This window comes from Sus scrofa, chromosome 14 (assembly GCF_054392235.1).
Source record: "Sus scrofa isolate SSC_HxYL_T2T_F1_AM1 chromosome 14, Sscrofa_HxYL_maternal_Yorkshire_Landrace_v2.0, whole genome shotgun sequence".
NCBI lineage: Eukaryota > Metazoa > Chordata > Mammalia > Artiodactyla > Suidae > Sus > Sus scrofa.
In genome coordinates, this window is record NC_139396.1 from 54,437,819 (window position 1) to 54,463,769 (window position 25,951).

General features: G+C 42.4%; 1 protein-coding gene across 4 annotated transcripts in view; it reads right to left on the bottom strand.

Moving 5' to 3' along the window:
• Window positions 1–2,899: 2,899 nt before the first annotated feature.
• TMEM233 (transmembrane protein 233) overlaps window positions 2,900–25,951 on the bottom strand; it is an 89,209-nt gene continuing 66,157 nt past the window's right edge. For 2 of the 4 annotated variants that reach the window (XM_084996391.1, XM_021073559.2), the window contains exon 3: window positions 2,900–3,075. In XM_084996391.1, coding sequence (XP_084852517.1) covers window positions 3,024–3,075 — 52 coding nt within the window. In that variant the 3' untranslated portion in view covers window positions 2,900–3,023. Of the gene's footprint in view, window positions 3,076–13,088; window positions 13,890–14,056; window positions 15,358–25,951 lie in introns of those variants that run through there. The other 2 variants (XR_014827401.1, XM_021073560.2) reach the window with 2 other exon arrangements.

Consider the following 25,951-nt stretch of genomic DNA (forward strand, 5'->3'; position numbering starts at 1 on the left):
GATATAGATGGATTTACATCAAATTTGGAGGAAAAAATTTGGGACAGTCTGGCTTATAATGCTACACTATGTTCTCAAAACTGACTCTGGGGCATATTCAGGGAGATCTCAAAGAGATAAAGTTGAGTACAATAAGGTGTCTGTAACTGCTGAAGGAGGAGTCTTGCCACATTGTATTAAGAATTCATGGGGAGTTCCCTCTGTGGTACAGTGGGTTTTGGTCTAAAGATAATGAAGGAAAGTGTGACAATTCCTAGCAAAATTTAAATGGTCCTCACCCTTTGATTCAAACATTTTACTTCTAGGAATTTAACCAACAGATATACTTATGCACGAGCAAAATGATGAAAGACAGAGTCATCCATTGCAGTATTTGCATATGTGCAAGAGGAAACCGTTGGACACAGCCTATGTGTCCACCAGTAGAGGATGGGCTAAATAAATCATGACATAGCCATGCAATGGCAAGCCATATAGCCTTAAAAAAATGAGGAAATGCTATACACTGACATGAATCAATATCCAAGGTATATCAATAAGGAGGAAAAAAATAGTGCAGAAATTATCAAAACATTGTAAATCAACTATATTTCAATAAAATTTTTTAAAATGAAAAAAAAAAGTACGAAAAAAGAGTATGGTGCAGAACAGGGCGTCAAAGTATGCTAACACTTAGAGGGAGAAGAGAAAGAAGACATGTGTTTGCTTTTAAAGGTGTGGAAGATCCGAAGAATATGATCTAGTAGGGAAGAGAAACATGAATCAAACAAGCATTGAGTAGTTATCTGTAATAAACGCTAAGAAGGAAAAATGTGACCTAGTGAGAAGGATATGATCTACCCAGGAGGTCAAGGTAGGCTTCAAGGAGGAAGTGACAATTAAGTTGAGATTTGAAGACTCTAAGTGTTAATAGTGAAGATTGTTTATCAAGCCCTATCATGTATCTGTCATTGTGCTTGATGTATCAATGCATGACCGCCCCCAGCAACAGTTCTTAGAGGGATCTCCTATTGTTATCACTCATATTTTACAGATGCAGAAACTGAAGCTCAGAAAGGTGAAATGACATGCTCAAGGTCACACAGCAAGGAAGTCATGGGACCAGTATTCAATCAAACATGGGCAACCAGACTGATACAGAAATTTAGGCATCCTTGGAGTTCCCACTGTGGTGCAGCAGGTTAAGGATCCAGGGTTGTCTCTGTGGCAGCTCGGGTTGCTGTGGAGGCATGGGTTCTATCCCCAACCCAGCACAGTGGGTTAAAGGATTGGCTTTGCCACAGCTGTGGCATAGGTTGCAGCTGCAGCTCAGATTCAGTCCCTGGCCTGGGAACTTCCATATTCCGAGTGCAGCCAAAAAAAAAAGAAAAAAAAATTGGCATTATGGACAGACCACTGGGTAATTTTCAATGGATAACAGATCATGTGGGACAGGCCAGTGGGTCAGGCAGATCAAGATTTTAAATATAATATTGCAATTGTCATTCACTGAGGGAGACCAAACTAGGTACTGTCTCGTCTTTTAACATCTTTTGACTTTTATAACTGTGGAGCCATTTTTCTCACTGTTACCAAAATCATTAATATCTGAGAGTTGGAAGGTATAAATTGCTAAATCAAAAGGTGGATCAATTATTAAACAGTGAATAAGTATAACACCTAGTGATGGTGATCAAAGTAGGCAAGGCTCCAGCAACCCCTAGGTGGCAATAAAAAGCAATGGAAATCCCACAGTCTTCCAAAAATTGTCCGTATTTTTTTGAATTTTTTGCTTTTTAGGGCCGCACCCGCAGGCTGTGGAGTTTCCCAGGCTAGGGATCCGATCAGAGCTGTAGCTGCTGGCCTATGCCACAGCAAAGCAGGATCTGAGCTGCCTCTGCGACCTAAACCACAGCTCATGGCAATACCAGATCCTTAACCCACTGAATGAGGCCAGGGATTGAACCCACAACCTCATGGTTCCTCCCACAACCTCGTTTCCGCTGAGCCACTACAGGAATTCCTGTCTGTATTATTTTTGTTTTGTTTTGTTTCGTTTTATGGCTACACCTGTGGCATATGGAAGTTCCTGGGCCATCTGAGCCTGAGGCAACACTGCGTCCTTCAACCCACTGCACCAGGTGGGAGATCAAAACTGCACCTCTGCAGCGACCTGAGCTGCTGCAGTAGGATTCTTAACCTATTGCACCACAGTGGGAACACCTAAATGTCTGTATTTTTAAGTATGAATGAACATGGTAAAAACTTCAAGTAGTACAGGAGGTATTAATAAAAAACAAAAGTCCCCCTCACACCTTCCCTTAGACCCCTATTTCTTTTCTCCTGAAATACCTGTTGATAATTTCTTGTATACTTTTTGAGAACATTTTTTTTCATAATTGTATAGCTTTTTTTGTCCAGAAAAAGTATGTGCTTATCTCTCTCCTTTAAAAAACTGACATAGTTGGGTAAACTTTTTACCCCTGAATCTGTTTTTCCATGTCAGAACGTACTGACCTCTCTCATTGTTTAAATGGGTGCACATTCCATATACAATAATAATAGTTTACATTTGCAGAGTGTTTACTGTATACCCGGCACTGTCCTGAGCAAGGTCCTTGTTTTAACCCATTTAATCCTCACAAAGGCCTAGGAGGTACATTCTATTATTATGCCCACTTTATGTAGGAGAAAACTAAGGCACGCAAGTGGATAAGTAATTTGCCCAATGTCATGAAGCTAGTAAGTGGAGGAGCCAGGCTTTAGATGCAGGAAATTTGACTCCCCAAGTCAAATTAAGGACCATGCTTAACTGTAGTATCAATGGACCATAATTGTCTTAATCTTTATTTTCTCAAGATTCTTTTAAAATTTACATATTTTTGAAAATTGTGTTAAAATATACTATTGTAAAATGTACCTGGGGATTTTGGCTTTATTTGTGTATGGTGAAGATGATTGCCCCTGGAAAGATTATTACTTTCAGTTCTCCAGTTGGGGGCATGCCATGCCATCCACGGCCACAAGAGGGACCCTGAGGTTGGTCACAGGCAGAGACAGTGAGGGGAAAGCTTGTGCAGAAAGTCCTTGTGATTCCTGAGAAAGAATGGATGAGGCAAGGTAAGCAGCTGATTGTTTGAATAAAAATTCCAATTATTAGTATTAGTATGTTTTCCTTTGACTTTATACTGACTAGGGTTTCTGGAGCTTCTTGAACTGATGTTTTTAATAAAATTTGGAAAAATTTAAGTCACTGTTTTCTTTTTTAGGGCCTCACCTGTGGCATAAGGAGTTCCCAGGCTAGGAGTCCAATTGGAGCTGTAGCCACTAGCTTACACCACAGTCACAGCAATGCCAGGTCCAAGCTGCATCTGTGACATACACCACATCTCACAGCAACACTGGATCCTTTAACCCACTGAGTGAGACTAGGGATCAAACCTGCATCCTCATGGATACTAATCAGTTTTCCACTGAACTATGAAGGAACTCCCACTATTTCTTTAAAAACTTAAAAAATAATCCATTACTCTTGCTTTCATCTCTTATTTTAGGAATCCAATTATGTATATGACAGAATGTGTGATATCCCCTACAAGTGTATTTTGTTTTTGTTTTTCCTGCTCTACTTCAGTTTGAATAATTTTTATAGAACTGTTTTCAGGTTTACTGATCCTTTCTTCTGCATTGTCCAATATGCTGTCCAAAATACTCAAAATTTTTTTCTAGAATTTATCATTTTCTGTTCTAGGTTTTCTAGTTTTTCTTAATTTTCATGTCTTTTCTGAAGTGCTCCATCTCTTCACTCATATTAATCTTTTCTTCTAGATTCTTTAACATCACCACTACTTTAAAGTGTTTGCCTACTTCTTTCAATGCCTGTATTATCTCTGGGTCTGTTTCTATTAACTGTTTTTCTCTTGATGATCACTACTGCTTCTTCATATGTTTAGTGATTTTTATTTTACACTGGACATGGTGTGTGCTATATTGCAAAGACTTGGATTCTATTATCTTCCTCAGAAGTGTTGAGTTTTGTTTCACATGGCAGTTAAACTACTGATGACTCATCTTTAACATGTGGAGGCATAGTTTTAGGCTACTTTGAGATCAGTCCACTTTGGTTCTCCACCTTCTAGAATTTAGTCCTTGAAAGTGGTCTTTACTCTAATATGTGACTCTTCTGGAGTTTCAGCAGAAAGACTGAGGGGTTATCAATCTCCTCTAATTTGGAGGAATTTGAACTCCAAACTCTCCTCAGCACTGAGCAGCTCAGTTCTTTAAGCTTCCAGGCTTTTTTTCCCTTGGGCTCCACATATGCTGTTCAGGCACAAGCTATGTATTTGAAGAGAGTTTATATTAATATTTTGGGTCCCTTTTCTGTGGCTCTATCTCTTCTGGAATTTATTACCTCAATTTCCAGCCACCCTTGGAGTCCCAAACCCCAACAAGTGATTCCTCAGTTCAGTAAGACCACTGCTTTCTTTTTTATTTTTTAAATATTTTTTTAAAAAATTTAAAAAAGTTTTATTGAAGTATAATTGATTTACAATGTTGTGATAATTCTGCTATGCAACAAGCTGATTCAGTTATGCATATACACACAGCCATTCTTTTTCAGATTCTTTTCCTATATAGATTATCTCAGAATACTGTGTAGATTTCCCTGTGCCATACAGAAGGTCCCCACTGGCCCATACCACAGTGTGCATATGCCAGTCTCAAACCCCCAGACTGTTGCTTTCTGCTTGAGATTTATTTTCTATGAGCTTGGAGACCCTTCAAAAGAAAGCCAGGTAATTGTGTATGATCCCCTTCTTTCAAGGGTCCTATTCCTTCCAGTTTCTGCCTGCTATTGATTGTTCTCGGGAGACTTCCACTGAAAAAAATTTGTCCAGAGCTTTCAGCTTTTATAGGCAGGGGAGTTAGTCCAATAGAAGTTATTTCACCTTTACTGGAAGCCAGAAGTCTAATCAGTCTTTTTTTGATGACAGTTTTGTTTTTCATCTTGGACTTTCACAAATAACACTGCTGTTGAATACCCACACAACCCGGCCAATTCACATATGCAAGTGTAGTTTTGTGAAAAAAGTAGTGGGACTAATTCCTAACAATAGAATCACTGGACCTAAAAGTGTATACCTGTAAAGATTTGCTAGAGATTGTCAAATTTATCTCTAAAAGTGCAGCAGACATTACATTTTGGATGACTGTTTATCACACCCTCTTCAAAACTGAACATTATGACATTAAAACATTTTTTTTTTTTTGCAGTCTGACAAGTAAAATGAGTATTTCATTGTTTTGCTATTTTTTTTTTTTTTGTGCTTTTTAGGGGCACACCCACAGCATATGGTGGAAGTTCCCAGTCTAGGGGTCAAATCAGAACTAGAGCTGCCGGCCTACATCACAGCCACAGCAATGCGAGATTCAAGCTGTATCTGCAAACTACACCACAGCTCATAGCAATGCCAGATTCCCAACCTACTGAGCAAGGCCAGGGATCGAACCATCGTCATGGATACTAGTCAGATTTGCTTCTGCTGCACCACAATGGGAACTCCCACTATGTATCTGTTGATTCATGAGTTTGTTGGGCCAACTTTTCATTATTGGTCATTTTGCTTATAATTTACCTAGGTACAAAAAGAACCTCATTTTTATAATAATAACATTAATAATGGAGTTCCCATCGTGGATCAGTGGTTAACGAATCCGACTAGGAACCATGAGGTTGCAGGTTCGATCCCTGGCCTTGCTCAGTGGGTTAAGGATCCAGCGTTGCCATGAGCTGTGGTGTAGGTCGCAGACACGGCTCGGATCCCGCGTTGCTGTGGCTCTGGCGTAGGCTGGCAGCTACAGCTCCGATTGGACCCCTAGCCTGGGAACCTCCGTATGCCGTGGGAACGGCCCAAGAAATGGCAAAAAGACAAAATAAGTAAATAAATAAATAACATTAATAAGAGTGAATATTTATTGAACTACTCCAGAGACAGGTCCTGTGGAAAATCCTACCCCTCTTGCTAAAGTTTTTATTTCAGGGATGGGCTTGTAAGCCAGACCTAGGCTACTCTGGTTCAGGCTTCGTCCTCTGACATGTTACAGTAAGAAGGAAGAGTGGGGTTTTGTCTGACAGTTTGGAGTAGGGAGATCTTCCATCTCTCGAGACACTGATACAGAATTTCTTAGCCTGAGATGTTCCTCTCATGAGGGAAGCAAGTGTGAAACCAATCAATTATACACAAAAAGAGAACAGAACTGAGAGCATCAAAGGGAAACAGAGCCATAGTGTGCCGACTTCATGATCTGCTGGATTCAATCGTGAAGTTTGTCCTCTGCCTGAAATTTTCCATTATGAGAACCAGTAAATTCTCTTACTGTTCAAGTCAATTGGATTTTCTGTTGCTTACTATTGAAAGTATCCTAAGTTATACACTCAGATTAGCTTCTGTTCTCAAACGGTGGGAATGCACTTTTTTTCTTCTGTGGATGTCAATTCCTGTACATAGAAAATAAATTTTAAGGATCTGGCATTGCTGTAAGCTGTGGTGTAGGTCGCAAATGCGGCTCAGATCTGGTGTTGCTATGGCTGTGGTGTAGACCCCAGCTGCAGTTTCAATTCAGCCCCTAGCCCGGTACCTTCCATATGCCACAGATGCAGCTGTAAAAGAACTAAAAAAAATTTTAAGAGAAAAATGTAAAAAGATTTATACATAGATATGAGACCTGAGTTTTTTAAAATAACTGATAAGATTCCAAACAGAAAATGTGTTGTAGTTAACACAAATCTGTTGCAAAAGTTTAGCCCACACAAATTTATGTCAAGCTTGCAACTAATTAGGGAAAATGTGAACAGGCAATTAAGTCATTTCATTTGGTTATGTGTCAAAAGTAGTTTTGTTATTTTTTACAGTTACAAAATAAGCAATGAGAGCTGATTTATGATTTATGGGAGTTAGTCTAACATAATGATTAAGAATATGGATATGAGAATCAAACTCCCTGGGCTCAAATCCTAACACTTCTCAGTTGTGTGAACTTGAACAAGTTACTTAACTTCTCTGTGCCTCAGTTTCCTCAGAGGCAAAGGCAAATTAATAGCAGTACTTTTATTTACAACTGCTAATGGCAACTGAATGAAAGTATATTTTAAGGGCTTAATACAATACTTGGTAGATAGCAAGCCATAATGTTTGCCATAATATTATTATTATATTTACCCACCTTTTTCTTTTAAGGGTTAAACAAATTTGTTGGCAAAGAGCTATTTTTAGAATTGCAGAATACAGAGACTGAAGAACAATCCCTATTTAGCCAGATTTTGTCTTCCTCAGTTACTGAGCTTTTGCCATCTTATTACTTTTGTTGTTTCAAAGGAACAGAAATGTCAATGATATATCTACACTGCTTTTGAGAACTTTGAGGCTAGAACTAAGTCCTAGAGTCATACAGCCTGAAAATCACCCTGTAAACCAGCCAAAAATCTGGTTCAAAAGCAACAGACTCTGCCATAATGCTTTGGACTGGTGACTGGTGGCAAGTAAGGTCATGCTGGGACCTGAGATTCTGGAACCAGACTATGCAGGTTCCAATCCTAGTTCTACCACTTTCTAGGTCCTTGGGTAGTTATTTAACCTTCTCATGGCTCAGTTTCCTTGTTGATCAAAAGTGGACAATAAATAATTGCTTCCTCAGTAGGTTCTTGTTATGAATTTATGGCACAAAGAACTTAGAACAGTGTCTGGTACAATGGGAACACTTAAAAAGCATCAGCTCCCTTCCTGTTTTATTGAAAGGTGGTTATTCCAGAACCTGTTGCCTCTTTACTCTGTCCAAGCTTTGCAATTTCCCTCCAGCTTGTTCCTGGAGCCTGTCACACAGACATAGAGGGTTGTAAAAGGCAATAGAAACCTGCCATTCATGAAATCTGAACACACTGACTGTGCCTTTCTCCACTACTTCCACAAGGGGGCAGCCCAGCCTCAAAGGAAGCCTTGGGGAAAGTCCACCCACAGGAGTTCATTTCGGTCCACAGCTTTGTGAAATAACTTCTGGGTGTACTGTAGCTTTTGGTAACTTCTGCTTTCTAAACGATCATGATAAGTGATCCAGGCATACATGAGAATGTTTGGGGACAGGACCTTGAACCAATCCTCAGTGAATGGCATCTTCCTTCCAAAATCAGGTTTACATCTGTCAGATAAGTAGGAGAAAAAAAGGCCAAGATGATGGAACAATTTTTGGTTCTGTTCTCTTTTTCAATTTCTCCCTCATTCATTATTTATTTATTCATTCTGACAGCCAACAAATAGTTACGAAAAGCCTTCCGAACACCAGGGATGCAGAGGTGAAAAAGAGCAACACGGTTCTTGCTCTCCTAGGGGCTGAGAGTCAGCTGGGAAAGACATACTATTCCCTGATCAGTACACAGTGGATTATCGCATCTAACTACCTTTGTGATAAGAGCTTTAAGTACAACTATGGTCTGTGTGAGCATGCCAAGAGAGACCCTAATGGTCCTGAAGCATTGGCATGCGGAAGGCTTCCCTGCATGAGAGAATTTATTCTGGGGCAAAGGAGTGGACATTAGCTGGAGGAGGGCTCATGGGAAGAAGAATGTCTTACTCATTCAAGAAATATTTATAGATTATCTGCCATGGGCTACATGCTTTTCTAGGTGTGCAGAAAGTAAAGCAGAGTGATGTAACTACAAGGGGTGGATGGCTGCCTTCCTAGGGGCTTAGCTTATCTCTTTCTGAAAAGCTGAGACCTGGAGGAAGAGGAAGAGCCAATTATGTAAAAACCCAGGAAACCGTGTGATAGGCAGAGGAAACAGTATGTACAAAGACCCTGAGGCAGGAATGATCTTGGCCAGTGTCGGGGAAGAGCCAGCAGGCCAGTGTGAGACTACAGCAGAGGGAAGGAAAAGGAGTGGTCAGAAGTGAGATCTGAGGGGCAGCCAGAGGTCTGATTTTGTGGTCTGTGCTTAAAAGTGTGGGTTTTAATTGCAGAGGGGGGGCCATTCCATGGGTGGGCTGGGTTACAGCACACATGGGTTTAGGGTTTGTTTGTTTTTAGGCCTGCACCCGACATATGGAGGTTCCCGAGCTAGGAGTTGAATCAGAGCTGCAGCTGCCAGCCTACATGACAGCCACAGCAATGCCAAATCCTTAACCCACTGATTGAGGCCAGGGATCAAACCTGTGTCCTCATGGATGTTAGTCAGGTTCGTTTCTACTGAGCCACAATAGGAACTCCTAATTTAGGTTTTGAGATCACTCTGATCAGAAGTTGGGTGCTGATGCTGAAGGAGGATGAATGTGAAAGCAGGGGTTCGGTAGAGAGAACACTGAAACCCCAAATATATCCCTTTAAGCTGTCAATATATTAGGTTGCCTAGTAAGAGAGAATTAAAGTAGCTGATGGAATTAAGGAAACTATCCTGGATTACCTGGGTGGACCCAGTGTTATCGCCAGGTCCTTAAACGAGGAAGAGGAGGGCAAAGGAGTCAGAGAGATGCCATGTGAGAACGAGTCCAGTGGCCACTGCTGATTTTGAAGATGGGAGGAGGCCAGGACGCAAGGAAGGTGGACAGCCTCCAGAGGCTGGAAAAGGTAAGCAGATAGATTCTCCCCGAGAGCCTGCAGAAAGGAAGGCAATCCCACCAGCATCTTGATTTTGACCCAGTGAGACCAGTTTCAGACTTTTGTCCCTTAAAAAAAATTTTTTTTTTAAATTAAAGTAGTTGGAGTTCCCGTCGTGGCTCAGTGGTTAACGAATCCAACTAGGAACCATGAGGTTATGGGTTCAATCCCTGGCCTTGCTCAGTGGGTTAAGGATCTGGCGTTGCTGTGGCTGTGGCATAGGCCAGCAGCTACAGCTCTGATTAGACCCTCTAGCCTGGGAATCTCCATATGCCGCAGGTGCAGCCCTAGAAAAAAAGACAAAAAGACAAAAAAAGAAAAATTAGTTGATTTACAATGTTCTGTCAATTTCTGCTGTACAGCAAAGTGACCCAGTCATACATATTATATATGTGTATGTGTGTGTGTGTATGTGTGTGTGTGTGTTTTCTTGTATTATCTTCCATCATGGTCTATCACAAGTGATTGGATATAGTCCTCTGGCTATACAGCAGGGCCTCATTGCTTATCCATTCTAAATAGAATAGTTTGCATGTTTCAGACTTTTGACCTCCAAAGCAGTCAAAAGGTGGATGGTTTTCAAGTTCGTAGTATTTGTTACAGTACTGATCAGAAATGAATACACTGGGTTACCTGTAACAAGACAACGGTAATTGTTTAGATGAGCTTTGGTAAAGGCTCAAGAATTTTTCTTTCTTTTTTAGGGCCACAGGTGCATCATATGAAAGTTCCCAGACTAGGGGTGTAATCAGAGCTACAGCTGCTGGCCTACACCGCAACCATGGCAATGCCAGATCCTTAACCCAGGGTAAGTGAGGCCAGGGATTGAACCCACATCCTCATAGATACTAGTTGGGTTCATTTCCTCTGAGCCTCAATGGGAACGCCTCAAGAAATACTTACTTACCTTACTTTACTACATCTGTGGGGATCTGGATTTAGGTCATCTTTCTTGTGTCATCAGGCCATTTGTCACCTCTACAGGGGCAGGGTTTGGCCTTTCAGAGTTCCTGTCAATATACTCATTCCAAAGCACAAGCCGTTCCCATACATGGGATTCCATGTCACCCAGACACTGGATGGCAATGCCAGGGGCAGACAGCTTGAGCAAACTAAATGGCAGGGCACCTCAGTGAACTAGTCTATGAGGGTGAACAGGGCAAGTGTGTACTCGGATCAGAAGAGGGATGGAAGTTTTGACTGGACCATCACAGGTTTGACCTGGCTGCTCACCTGAGATTTGGAACAGGTACATAAGATGAAACTCAGACGCCCGACACAGAGAAACACACAAAGGCCACTTGGTACTCCTCTCCCCTGACCTCTGCTACATAAATCTCTGTTGGAACCAATGAATCAATCTTCATTGGAAAGATAATGCCTTCTTTCTTGGCTTCTGTAGGGATGATGGGGGATGCGTGCATATCAGACGTCTTTGTATTTGTCAAATCAGAATTCAACGTGTTTTGGTTCAGGGACCTATGTTTATAGGGTTAACTCCCAGGCTCAAATATGCAACTTCCATGAGTGTTTTTTGTTTTGTTTTGTTTTTTCATTTTTTTTTTTTTTAAGGATTTGTAGTAATCCATGAATGTAGACACTGTCTTAGAATCAGTAGCCCAAGACGTCGGTCTTATAATTAGAAGCCTGGATCTAGGGTTACGTATCAAGATACATGCATAATGCTGTTTTGCTGAATGCAGCTGTCCTGGTGCAGGCCAGAGAAAATCTGCTGATCCAGGAGCTGAGGCCAGCGATTTTATGTCTGCATCTGCTTCTGCCCATAACGTGTGGGCAAAGACAGGGCCACTTCAAGGGCTGTAGTCCTATCAGCCTTAGCCATGCTCAGAGCAGGAGGACAGGGGCACTCCCTCTCTGAGGCACTGTCCCTTGGGTACAGTCAGTGCACCCTCTTGCAAGGTAGCTGCATAACACTATTCCCGCCTGTCTCTGTCCTCTCACATTTCCTTTTAATGTTCTCCATGTATGCCGGCTCCCCACCAGCCTCTTTCCAAGGGTCTCTCTTTATCCCACCGGAATCTCCAAAGCCTAGCTCACTTTCTGTGGCTGAACAGGTGCTCTGTCAATAATGAATGGGTGAGGAAATGGAAGAGAGTGACAACAGAATGAGGAAATTGTTTGAAAAGCTATTAGATGACTTTTTACCCTGCTCGTGACAGGCATAGTAAGAAGCAGCCGCCTTAAAGTAGACCATGGTTTTTTTTTTTTTTTTTCTTCTGCTCAGCATCTGTCTCTTCTTCTGGTAAAAGCACTTTAGTTTTCCTTTGGGAAACCTCCCTTCCCACACCCTCAATCCATAAAGTTCGGGTGGAGTTGACTTCATCCTCAGTTTCACTGGCTGAATTGTGACCCAGTTCTGGCCAAAGAGGATACTACACACTCCCAGACACAGTATAAATTTGTGTTGGAAAGGGTGGCCACGCCTGTCTGTTAATGGATGGTATTCATTCTGACGGTTTGATTCCTGCTCCAAATCAATTGTGCATTATTTCAAATTGAAATTTTTTCCCCCTTGTAACCCTTAGGGAAGAGTTACTTTATTTCCCCATGCATTGCTTAGCTTGTAGGAAGAAATCCCAAGCTGCTGGCAGCCACTGTGCTGTTGTGAAACCAAAATATACTGAGTTGATGCTGAGAAATTGATAAAGAAGAAATTTTTAGTAATGCTGAGCACCAAGATCCAGCCGTACCTGAAGCTATCCCTACAGTTTTCAATTATATGAACAAGTAAACCCTTTTTGCTGTGGCCATTTTTTAGTCACTGGCTTCTCAAAGAGTCCTCTGGCTGATGCACTTGATCAATCCGTTTTCTAAATGTGCTTTTTTGGAGTGGAGCAGGGGTGATCTCAGCTTTGTAGGAGGCCCTGGAGAAGATCATCATCTCACTTTGTCAATATTAAAGTTCTCTGCCAGACACTGCCCCCCACCCCCACCCCAAATCAGACCCCTATCTCAATCCCAGAGATCTCACTTAGTGACTTTAGTAGGACCAACATTTTTTTAACTACTATTTTTATGGCTTCGCCTGTGGCACATGGAAGTTCCTGGGCTAAGGGTCAAATCAGGGCTGCAGCTGTTGGCCTATGCCACAGCCACAGCAATGCTGGATTTGATCTGCATCTGCATCCTAAGCTGCAGCTTGTGGCAATGCTGGATCCTTAACTCACTGAGCAAGGCCAGTGGTTTAACCCTCATCCTCACAGACACTATAGCACGTTCTTAACCTGCTGAGCCACAACGGGAATTCCAGGACCAAGATTTTCAATGCTTCCTGGAAGGGCATTTCAGGCCATATTTTAGTTCTGAGTTGACACCTTGAAGCCCCACCTTCAGCCTCTCTATGGTCTATGCAAGAGGCTCAGTCTGGATGAATGAGCCTGTTTCAGTTATGGGAGCCTCTAGAGGGTTGGTAACCCCAAGAAAACACAATGTGCACACTGTGGTAAACAGGCTTACTCAAAACCATTTTTATTCTGCCTCTCAGCAACACTTCATTTGATTTGGGTAAAAGATCAGGGACTCAAACACAAACTAACAAAAAAACAAGGTGTGAGAAACAGAAATCAAGATCTGATACATTGGAATGATACTAAGATCTCTGTGTGCTAAGAATTGGTGTCCCTGATTCAGTGTCCTCCTGGGACAAGTTCTGGCTCGTGATGGACATCTAGATGAAGTGACAGGTGGCATCCAGTGTCCATCAGTGCCCATTTTTTAAAAAAATTTTTGCTAGGGTCCAGGAGTTTTAACAAATGCCTGAGATTCACAATAATTTAAGAACAAGGCTTTACATTTGTATAGCACTTAGAATTTCCCTCCAGGGGCAATCATATCTATTACGGCGATTAATTTTCCTAATGACACTCTGAGGTAAGTAGGCAGGCATTCTTATCTCCCTTTTCCAGATGAAGAAATTTGAGGCACAAAAAGCTAAGAAACTTGCCTAAAGTCAGCTTGTATAGTTAGTTCGTGGCAAAAAAAGGCTTTGGAACTCAGGTGTTTCGCCTTAGCTTCTTGTCCATTCGCTTAGCATAAGCTGCCTTTTCTCTTGCTGAGGAAACTTCATTATCACTATTTGTAATATTAATCTTTGAAGTTATTTCTCACATATACCTATCACCTGTGGTATTAACCACTTAATATTTTCTTTGCATCCACTTTTTTTTTTTCTTTCACTTTTTTTTTTTTTTTTTTTTAGGGCCGCACTCACGGCACATGGAGGTTCCCAGGCTAAGGGTCCATCCCTGGCCTTGCTCAGTGGGTTAAGGATCCAAGCATCGTCTGCGACCTACACCATAGCTCATGGCAATGCCAGATCCTTAACCCACTGAGCAAGGCCAGGGATCAAACTCGCATCCTCATGGATACTATTCAGGTTCGTTAACCACTGAGACACAATGGGAACTCCTACTTTCTTTTCTTAAGTAGATGTATTTGAACGGAAAATGTATACAGCTCATCCCTAACTGGAGAGCCATTCATGGAAGGTAATTAATAAAACAGAATGAAAACAAAACCCATTAGGTTATTAAATTCTATCTAAACAGAAGACTTTGAACCTGAGGCCTGCTCTTTATTAAGGAGGGAAAAGAACCAAAGGATGAGCAAGGTGGTGAGGACCTATGAGCACTAAACAGAGACTTTCTCTGAGCTGTAATCAGGATTGAAACAAAACAGAAAAAGGGAAGTGTTCCTTACAATTCAAGGGGTGGCTATAAATGACTTAAAGATTATCTTTGCGTACCACCAGTGGTACCACACAGGATGAGCGTGTTCTGACAGGCAGAATAATGGCGGTGTCATGAAAATAATACAGTCACACCTAAAGGGTTTACGTTTGACAGAAAATCCATAAAATGAGTGGTATTTCCTAGTGGCACCCGGAAAAATCAAAGATCTTGCCTGAAACTTGCTAAAGAGAGAAAGAAAAAAAAGCACATTCCATAAACACAGCCAGTATATTCCCAAAAGTGGGATGGGAAAGGTGCTCACGTACTTAGACTTGACCACTAAGTACATTCTCAGAGTCTGTCTGAGTGAAAAATGAGGGTGTGGTCAAGTTGACACATGGTGGATGCAAGCAAGGGGTTATTGGGGGCGGGGGTGGTGGCACTGGGGGTGGAGTTAGGATAAGTGAGACCAAGACATAAGACCAGAAATCTTCGCTTTGATGCCAGTATGTTGAACTCTTGGGGGCTGACAGAGGAGGAGCTACAGAAGACTGACGTGAAGCTGCAGCACATAAACATACAAGGAAACAACACACAAATTCAGTTCTATTAGACAACTTTAAACGTGCTCAACATGTGCTCAACACTGCCAACACCAGCATCCACTGCTCTTTCTAGAAATTCCCTCTCCTCCCAGATCTGGAACCTCTCCCCCTCCACTGAAAAGTGATGAGATTTCCTGAGGCTCATCTCTGGAGGAGAGGCCTGGATACATGGACACAATGGCTTTTGATAAACTGAAACAGACTTAGCTGACGATTCTGGCTGATCTGGCTGTGCTGCTTGGTTTTCCTAAATTTTGGACTTTTTTTTTTTCTTTTTTTTCTCGTTTAGTTCCTTTGCCAGGGGCCTGCCTCTGGAGAGTCCTGGAGGAAAAGATCTCAGTCTGAAGTCAAGGATCCATTCCTCAGAAACTTCTTTGGGGTGTGTGTGGATAAGGTCCATCCTCCATGCTTGTGGCTGACCACTGGCTGCTCACGCTCTGTGTGTACAAGAGACAAAATGAGAGGGAAGGGGAGGGGCAGGAGAAGGGGGAAGGGGAGGGAGAGAGCAGAGCCTCCTCACTTAGGGCTTCGTTCTTCAATAAGGATGACTCTTGTTCAACCAGTGCTGATCTGGACTGGCAGATCCGCATACCTCTGAGTCTTTGGGGTCTAAGGGCTGGCTTCTTTTGGAGAAACAAATTTCATTTGGAAACATTTTGTTTTACATGTGGCACATCAAAAAACCAAATGATACAGATGTAGGCACACTCATGCCTTGGAGTGTTTCTGAATCTTGTTCTCCTCCTCAAGGTTAGAGCATTGATAGCATTTGGGGTGAATCCTCCAGGCTTTTCCTTCCACTGTTTAAATCCATAAACACGCACTTAGAAATTGACCCTGTGTGTGCACGTGGGTGGGGGTTTATTTATTGAAACTCATTCATTCATTCATTTAATAAATATTTACATGCCAGGCACTGCACTAGGTGCTGGTCTTAACAACGATACCCAACAGTTACACAGTGAGTACCATGTGCCAGGCAGTGTGCTTTACAATATAGCCTTCACAGCCCTATGAGGTAGGAACTATTTTATCCTTACTTTATTTATTCTTTTATTTTTGTCTTTTGTCTTTTTAGGGCCCCACATGTGGCATATGGAGGTTCCCAGGCTAGGGGTCGAATCAGAGCTGTAGCTGCCGGTAACACCACAGCCACAGCAGTGCCAGATCCGAGCCGCATCTGTGACCTACACCACAGCCCACAGCGACACTGGATCCTTGACCCACTGAGCAAGGCCGGGGATCAAACCTGAGTCCTCATGGATACTAGTCGGGTTCATTAACCACTAAGCCACGATGGGAATTCCCTCATCCCTATTTTATAGATGAGAGAACTGAGGCATAGGTGGGTTAAAAGATGTGCCCAAGGGCACACGAATACTTAGATTTAAACCCCAATGGTCTAGCTTCATAATAAGCACCTCTAAGTGTTATGCTCTATTATTTTGGGCAATGACAGAAAGGAAATGAAAATGTTCCTGGAATTTTCATTCCAGTAGGAGGAAACAGACCATTCTATATATATATAGAATGTATGTATGTATGTATATATATGTATATACAGTATATATATGTATATACATAAATGTGTATGTATATGTATACAAATATATATTTATATAAAACTATATATAAATTATATAAAACTTTATATGTACATATAAAGTTTGTCAGGGAGAAGTACGTATTAGGGAGCAAAGTAAAGTTGGTTAAGGGGACAGAGGGAAGAGGGGTGGAGCTGTGGGTGTTATTTTAGAGAAGCTGGTGGGGGTTAGCCTCTCTGTGAAGGTAATCTCAAGGAGAGATGTGAGAGATGAGAATGAGCCATGGGAACATGAGGAGGAAGAAAATTCTTGGTAGAGGGATTGGTAATTGCAAAGGCTCTGTGGCATGCTTGTATTGCTCAAAGAACAGAGAGGAATTCAGTGTAGATGAAGTGGAGGAGTGAGGGGGGGGAGAGTGCTGGGAGATGAGGATGGAGAAGCAGCAACCAGATCATCTGGGGTCTTAAAAAGCTGTAGGTAGTAAGGGAGATACTTTCATGTTACACTGCAGTGTAATATTCCACCCTAGGAATGAACCACTGTGCATTTAAGCAATTTCTCTTTGAGGGACATTTAGGTTGTTTCAAGGTTCCCCCCATTTCAAACAGAGCTTCAGTGAACATCACTGCACATCCTTGGTTCACATCCTGGGCACATCTTAGAATCATCTGGGGGATGTTAAAACCTACCAGTGCCCTGCCCCATCACTGGAGACTCTAATATGACTGATCCAGGGTTGGCCCTGGGCACTGGAGATTTTAATCTGTAGGGAGGAGAACTACTATTTTACATGCCATTTTATGACACTAAAAAGTAGAATTGCTGGGTGGACAGGCACATAGATTTAATTGACCTCCCAAGATTGTCCCAATTTACTATTCCACTCATGGTGTAGTATCCAATTCTTCACACTCATCAATTTTGACACTATCCATCTTTTATGCTGTTTCATATGGCAAACAACAAAAAATATATATATAGTATTTCATTGTTGCTTTAATTTGTATTGCCCTGGTTATTGGAGAGATTGAACTAACTTCCTTCCTTCCTTTCTTTCTTTATTTGAACACTTTTCATCTTTATCCTGATTTCTTCATCAATGTCCCACAAGCTTACATCTTTTTCAAAGCAAAAATCTTTCCATTGTTGATGACTTAGGTCTGACCTGTCTTTACCTCAGTTTATCTGAACCAACAAAGAAAAGCCCTTCTGATCTTCTGGAAATAGGTAATATTCCCCATCTTTTATCATGGAATCAAAAAACTCTCTGAAGATAACATCTGTGCAAAACCGGGAAGCCTTACACCAGCCAATAAAACAGGAAATACAACAGATTTGCTGTTGTTTTTGCAAGAAGGCCAACTTTTACTTATCCCCCTTGATATATATGCTTACTTCCCATTCTATGCAATGGGAGGATATTCTGAGGCCAGGAAAGAACCCATTCCAGTCTGTTTATAGGACAGGAGTTTTACCAGTACAGAATGGGTCAACTTCTGCTAACTCTGAACCTGCTAATGGGTGACAGTTGTGGGACCCTTAACCTTAGAAATTAAGTTATTCTTTAATGGAACATTGGAACACGAAGGCTCTTATTGTTAGAATGACAAACAATGGAGTTCCCGTCATGGCTCAGTGGTTAATAAACCCGACTAGCATCCATGAGGATGGTGGTTCAATCCCTGGCCCACTCAGTGGGTTAAGGATCCGGTGTTGCCATGAGCTATGGTGTAGGTCACAGACTTGGCTTGGATCCCATGTTGCTGCAGCTGTAGCATAGGCCAGTGGCTATAGCTCCAATACGAACCCTGGCCTGGAAACCTCCATATGCCATAGCTGCGGCCCTAAAAAGACAAAAAGGAAAAAAAAAAAAAAGGCAAAAAAAAAAAAAAAAAGAGAATGACAAACTAGCATTTTTAATACATGGTGGGCATATGCCTGGCTGTGTAAGTCCCTACACCACCACCCAGAAATGTAGGTTCAGTGAAATTGCAATGCACATGGATTTCACTTACAGAAATCAACTATTCATGTTCTTCGAAAAGAAAAAAAAGCAACTGTTTAAATGGAGATTCTGGCCACCAGATTGCTCAATGTCTAGGGGTATGAATGGGTATATGATACCTATTAAGCTTGGAGTGTGGATCCAGTGTTTGAACATACAACCCAAGTCCTGAACACCTAATGACTTCAACTGGTACTCAATCCAAGGAACATCATCTCTTCCAGTATTTGAGGAATCATTGGTTCTACTGGGCTGATGAGGAGATGGTGTGTGAGTCTCTAACAGGGCACCCTTCCGTGGATGCTTCCAAGATTAATATTGACTATACTCAAAGCTCACCTTATGTCCTGACATTATAACTTCACTCCTGAGTAAGAAGCAGCTCCACTTTTTGTCTATCTAGGTAAGAACGTTCTCCATTAAATGCAAAGCCTTAGCACAGTGCTTCTGCAATGTCAGAACACTTAGAATATTTTTGGGGGTGGGCATACTTGTGGTAATGCATATTTCAGGGCTGCTGAGGGTTTTGATGAGGGCCTGGGAACCTGCATTTTCACAAGCATCCACGCTGAATATGTTTTGTGAAACGCAAGTGAAATAACAAAAACTTCCCTAAATCCTCAGATACCAGCAGAACGTAAAAGTCTGTGGACTTGCTGATTTAGGCTAGGGATGTGGAGGATTAAGATCAATAAATAGATGGCTGCAATACTTGAATGTTTCACCTCCATGATTCATTTCTCCACTTTCCCTGGTAACATGAGAGCAGGGAACTTTATAACTCCAAGAAACTGCAAGTTTCTGATTCCATTTGGACCAGAACAGTTCTTTTCCACCAGCTCAGCATTCCATCCAAAACTGTTGAATATTTTAGTTCAGTGAGTCCCAGATCTAAGGGATTTGATGTCATGAAACTATCTTTCTTGCTCCAACCACCACATGGCTTATAGAGATATCCTGTAAAATTAGGATCAATGATAGAAAAAGATCAGGAGTTCCCGTCGTGGCGCAGTGGTTAACGAATCCGACTAGGAACCATAAGGTTGCGGGTTTGGTCCCTGCCCTTGCTCAGTGGGTTAACGATCTGGCGTTGCCGTGAGCTGTGGTGTAGGTTGCAGATGCGGCTCAGATCCCATGTTGCTGTGGTTCTGGTGTAGGCCGGTGGCTACAGCTCCAATTAGACCCCTAGCCTGGGAATCTCCATATGCCGCGGGAGCAGCCCAAGAAATAGCAAAAAGACAAAAAAAAGAAAAAAAAAAAAAAGAAAAAGATCAGATTTGTGGTTACCAGAGTAAGGGACTGGGAGGAGGGAGAACTGGATGAAGGTGGTCAAAAGGTACAAATTTCTATTTGTAAGATAAATAGGGAGTTCCCATCCTAGGAATCCCACTAGGAACCATAAGGTTGTGGGTTCGATCCCTGGCCTCGCTCAGTGGGTTAAGGATCCAGTGTTGCCGTGAGCTGTGGTATAGATTGCAGACGCGGCTCGGATCTGGTGTTGCTGTGGTTCTAGCGTAGGCCGGCGGCTATAGCTCTGACTGGACCCCTAGCCTGGGAACCTCCATATGCCACAGGTGTGGCCCTAAAAATAAAAAGACAAAGATAAATAGGTACTGTACATTGTGATAAATAAGTGAACACACATGAACATATATGAATACAATAAACAGAATGAACACAATGAATATAATGAACGTATATGTTATATATGAAAGTGGCTAAGACAGCAAAGCCTAAGAGTTCTCATCACAAGGAAAATATTTTATTTCTTTTATTTTGTATCTACATGAGCTGACAGATGCTCACTAAACTTACTGTGATAATCATTTCATGGTGTATATAAGTCAAATCATTATGCCATACACTTAAACTTATACAGTGCAGTATGTCAATTATATCTCAATGAAACTGGAAGGAAAAAATTAAGCGAGGTTTTTGATGAATTTGGGTAAAGACTATCATGACCTGAGTCTATTCTAAGAAAGTAAACTACCTGAGATTTCAGTCATTTGAGGAAGAAGAGACTGGTTACACTTTTCTTTTTAGGGCCGCACCCGTGGCATGTAGAAGTTCCCAGGTTAGGGGTGGAATCAGAGCTGCAGCTGCCAGCCTACACCACAGCCACAGCAATGCCAGATCCGAGCCTCGTTGGCAAACTACACTGCAGCTTGCAGCAATGCCGGATCCTTAACCTACTGAGTGAGGCCAAGGATCCAACCTGTATCCTCATGGATCCTAGTTGGATTCTTAACCAACTGAGCCACAATAGTAACTTCCAGTGTTCTTAATAAGGATAAAACAACAAGAACCACCTTTTTCTTAAAGGCAAGACTTCAGAATTTTAAAAAAGCAATCGTTTACTTCAGACTTCCTTTCTTTTTTTTTTTTTTTTGATGAAACTCTGAAAACTGCCATATTTAAAGCATTTGGTCTCATCTCTAGGCCAGGTCTTTCCTAAAGTCAGATTTTCCCAGTGCCTCCAAGGAAGTCTTTGCTGCCTTTTTAGATGTGTTACAAAAGAACCTCTCTGTGGGTACATTTTCTACTTGGTAAAATGACTCCCCTCCTTGGCCTTGACTTAGATGTAACACATTAGGATGCTGATGTAAATGAAAACTGACCACTCTGTTAACCACTGGCTACCGTGAGTTCTTCCTTTAAGATTTGAGGGCAGGAAGTTTGGAGGTTTGGTGATCAGCTGAACCGGAACACCAGGGTGGGAGTGGGGAGCTTGAAAACGCAGATTCTCGGTCCTCACTTCCTTTTTTTTTTTTTTTTTTTTTTTTTTTTTTAAAGGCCTCACACCCATAGCATATGGAGGTTCCTGGGCCAGGGACTGAATCCAAGTCTCTGCAGTGACCTGAGCTGCTGCAGTAGTATTCTTAGTCCACTGAAGCACAGTGGGAACACTCCTTGGTCCTCACATCTGACTTAGTGAGTTGGAATTCTTTGAGGTAGGGCTCCAATGTCAACTTCTTTTAACCGCGCATCCCCCACCCCTGCCCTGGTAATTCTTCTGCAGCCCAGAGTTTGGAAACCTCTGCCTTAGTAATTCCATGTTGCCATTCAATTCTTCCAGTAAGCCAGGCTGGGAAATTTTATTTCAAAGGATTACTGAGAAATTGGTCTTATTGCTCTTAACAGAAGATAGAATTGATTTCATTCACTAAAGGCTGGTTTCTTGCTCTCTCTCTCTCTCTCTCTCTCTCTCTCTCTCTCTCTCACACACACACACACACACACACACACGACAAAGCCTTTAAATTTGAGTTTCTCTGGGATTCTAATTCTGGAAAATAGTTTTGTTTTCTTCGAATATGAAAGGAAAAGTACCTAAAAGGAACCTGACTATTCAGATGGAGAAATAATTCTATTCTCACTTTATAGAGCGGGAAATTGAGGCACAGAGAGGTTAATAACATGCCAGGGGGTCAGGTAGTAGAGCTAGGATTTGAATCCTGAGAAAACTGGTGCTAAGGGCCATGCTCTAACCACTGAAACATTTCCTCTCAGGGGGAAGAAGGAAGGAAGGGAGATGGAACCTCCTGTCCTATCTCCCACCATTTTTGGGTGTTTTTAGGGCCACACCCACAGCAAATTGAGGTTCCCAGGCTAGAGGGTTGAATCGGAGCAATAGCCACAGGCCTACGCCACAGCCACAGCAATGCCAGATCCGAGACGCATCGGTGACCTACACCACAGCTCACGGGCAATGCCGGATTGTTTAACCCACTGAGTGAGGCCTGGAATCGAATCCAAGTCCTCATGGATAGCAGGTGGGTTCGTTATCTCTGAGCCACGCTGGGAACTCCGCTGTCCTATCCTTTACTACTACTGATAAAACCTCAATCATGAGCATACAAACATCAATCCTTCATCTCCACATAGAAATGTTTACATTAAGAATGGTGAGAAGTTTCTGTGGTGGTGCAGTGGGGCTAAGGATTTGGCATTGCTGCAGCTCAGCTGTGATATAAAGTGTAGCTGCAGCTTAGATTCAGTCCATGGCCCAGGAACTTCCACACACCGTAGGTGTAGCCAGGAAAAAAAAAAAAAAAAAAAAAAAAAGCCCCCCCCAGATCAAAAGACAAACAGAGAAAGTTCTCATATATGAAGACTTCTGGGTCACCAGTAACACTTCTTGCATGGTGTCTAACAGGCAAACTGATTTTGAAAGCCAATGGAAACTACAAAGTAGACAATGTCTGGGCTGCATGTGTAGATTTTGTATGGTTTTTGTTTGGAGCCCTCAACATGTGTTTAAACAATGTGAATAGGTTGTCGACAACGAAAAATCAGAATACTTTAAGTAAAAAGCCAGCTTTCCAATGTCTTTTGGAAAACTGTCCCACAAGGTCTGCCTTCTATGTGGTGACACGTAGCTGGCACAGAGTGGTGGCTGCTCCCTCTAAACGGCGCTCTCTCTTTTCACTACAGTCTCCACTGCTTCCTACTGCCCTACCAGCAAGTGGCTTCATGCAGGTATGTTCCCTGACTAGCTCCTGCAGCCCTTTGATTTTGTAACCCTTGGCCCAATCTCACCACATTCTTGGGTTAGCTGTAACCTCACCACAGCAGCGCTAAATTAAAAATTTAGCTAAATTTTAAAATTGTAGCTAAATTTAAAAATTCCAAATTTAGCCACAAGTTTAGTGCCACCTACTGGCCTTTGTCACTGGGTGCACTAGAAAGAACATGAGGCTTAACGGTTGTGGGGTGTTGTGGTTAAGGACAGTTTTCAAAGCCAGATTATCCTGGGCCTAACCCCTGCCTTTATCACTAATGAGGTGTGAGCCATCAGGCAAGTCATTTCACCTCTCCGAGCCTCAGTTTGTTCATCTGCAAAAATGGGGATAATAGTCACTACTTCATGGGGTTGCTGGGAAGATATAAGAGTTTAGAGCAGCACCTGGCATGTGGTAAGTTCCATGTCAGTGTCAGCTGCTATTCTTATAACCACTTAGCTCAAACACTGATCTGGGCAGTATGTATTTTCACAAGTCTCCAGGAGTTAGGCCAGGATCTGGCCTCGTACCCTTGGAGTTTAGCTCATGTGTACAAAGCTTTGAACTCTAGTAGTATCTTAAATTCTGAGGTCCATCCCCTATCATGTTGATAACCATGGGAATAACAGAATTAATAAATGGTTGGTATTTTTTGTGCACTACCAAATGACCAATTTACACACATTCTGTGTGTCATCGAATTAACCTGCCCAACAGCTTTATTAAATGGGTACTCTACTATGATCCCCATTTTACGAAGGAAGAAATTCAAGTTAAGGGAGGTAAGCAGTTGGCTGAAGGTCTCATAGTAAGTAAGTGGCAAAGGGGGTATTTGTGTGCAGGAAGTCTGGTCCGAAACCTGCACCATTAACCCCAACCCCCCACAGCCCCATGCTCTCACGCACAAGTGCAACTGTACTTTCCTCAAAGAACAGTCATGTGGGAGTTCCCTCGTGGCTCAGCAGTTAAAGAACCCGACTAGAATCCATGAAGATGCAGGTTTGATTCCTGGCCTCGCTCTGTGGGTTAAGGATCCGGCATTGCCATGAGTTGTGGTGTAGGTCGCAGATGAAGCTTGGATCCCTTGTTTCTATGGCTGTGGTGTAGGCCAGCAGTTGTAGCTCTGATTGGACCTCTGGCCTGGGAACTTGCATAATGCCGTGAGTGTGGGCCTAAAAAGCAAAAAAGAAAAAGAAAGAAAGAAAAAAGAATAGTCAAGCATGTTCACATCTATCCCTCAGCTGCCTTCTCTTCCTTCACAGCCCAATGTCTATTTGCCATCTTGCAGGCAAGAGATTCTGAGGTTCTTCTGATGTTTTAGTGTCCTGTTTTCCCTCTCTTTGGCCAAAGCCAAACATGTTTGCTTTTGTGACACTTTCTATTTTGACATCTCCCCCTTCACCCAGCTGCCCCTAACTGCTTGTGGATCTGGCTTGTCTGACAGGAATTTGACCAACTGTAACATCTCCTACCTCTTGGTTGCCAAGGTTGGGTTGGCTGACCTGGCAGGCTCAAGGGGGTCCCCTTCCTCCCTCACCCACCTTGTGACCCCTTCCTGAAACCAAGTCAGGAAAACTGATCTTCCCAGCCTGAGGGAAATGGAGCAGAAGTCCCCTGCTGCTCTGTCAGAACAGCACCAGGATTTCTCAGGGTTCCTCTCTGCCTTGCCAGGAGCTGTGCAGTGAGACAGGGAGGATCTGGGCGTGTCATTTCCAGGTCTTGGTTGTCCAGCACACCACCCTGGCCTCTGTCAAACCTCAGATGGAAAGTATCATTGATTCTAGCAGATGGAGCCCATCTCAGCAAGCTGGAGAAATCAGAACACATTTGTCCAAATCTGGAGAGAAACATCAATAGCACTCATCTCTTTATGAGATGAGAGCTCACTGGAAATACCACAAATGTGTGGAGACCCTTCTGCTCTTCAGCTAAAACAGTTAGGCTAGTTGGGTGCAATGTCATGTAGGAACTCATTCAGCAGATCAGATGCGAAGGCAGAGTGAGTAATAACCTAAATATTCCATTGACTGTCCTACATTTCCCACTCTCTTACACTTAGGGGGGGACTATGTGACTGGTGTTAGCCAATCAATTATGAGCCTAAGTGACACGTATCCCTCCAGGGCTGAGGCAGTGAAAACCCCTGTGGGATTCTCTGGTTATTCTCTCCCCAGTCTTGGCCTGAGAAGCCCTCCTGTTCTAGATCAGAGGTTGGGAAACTATAGCCCATAAGTCAGCTCGCTGTTTTTGTAAAGTTTCAACACACACAGCCACACCCACACATTTACATATTATACAGTTGCTTTTGTGCTAAAATGTTGGAGTTACATAGCTGCAACTGAGATGCTGATAGTGGCCTAAAATATTTACTACTTGGCCTTTTACAGGAAAAGTTTGTTGACTCTTATTTTTTTGTGATTTCTAAGTTGGCACTTTTATTTTATTTTATTTATTTATTTTGTCTTTTAGGGCCACACCTGAGGCATATGGAGGTTCCCAGGCTAGGGGTCAAATTGGAGCTACAGCTGCCAGTCTACACCACAGCCATAGCAACACTAGATCCAAGCCGAGTCTGCGACCTACACTGCAGCCCATAGCAACACCAGATCCTTAACCCACTGAGCAAGGCCAGGGATCAAACCTGCAACCTCATGGTTCCTAGTCAGATTCGTTTCTGCTGAGCCACCATGGAAACTCCGAAGTTGGCACTTTTAAAAAGATTTTTAAATTATAGTTGATTTACCAGTGTTGTGTCAATTTCTGCTGTACAGCAAAGTGACCCAGTCATACCTATATATACATTCTTTTTCTCATAATATCTTTTATCATGTTCTATCACAGTGATTGGATATAGTTCCCTGTGCTGTACAGCAGGACTTCATTGCTTATCCATTCCAAATGTCATAATTTGCATCAACTAACCCCAAACTTCCCATCTGTCCCACTCCCTCCCCCCCGCTTGGCAACCACAAGTCTG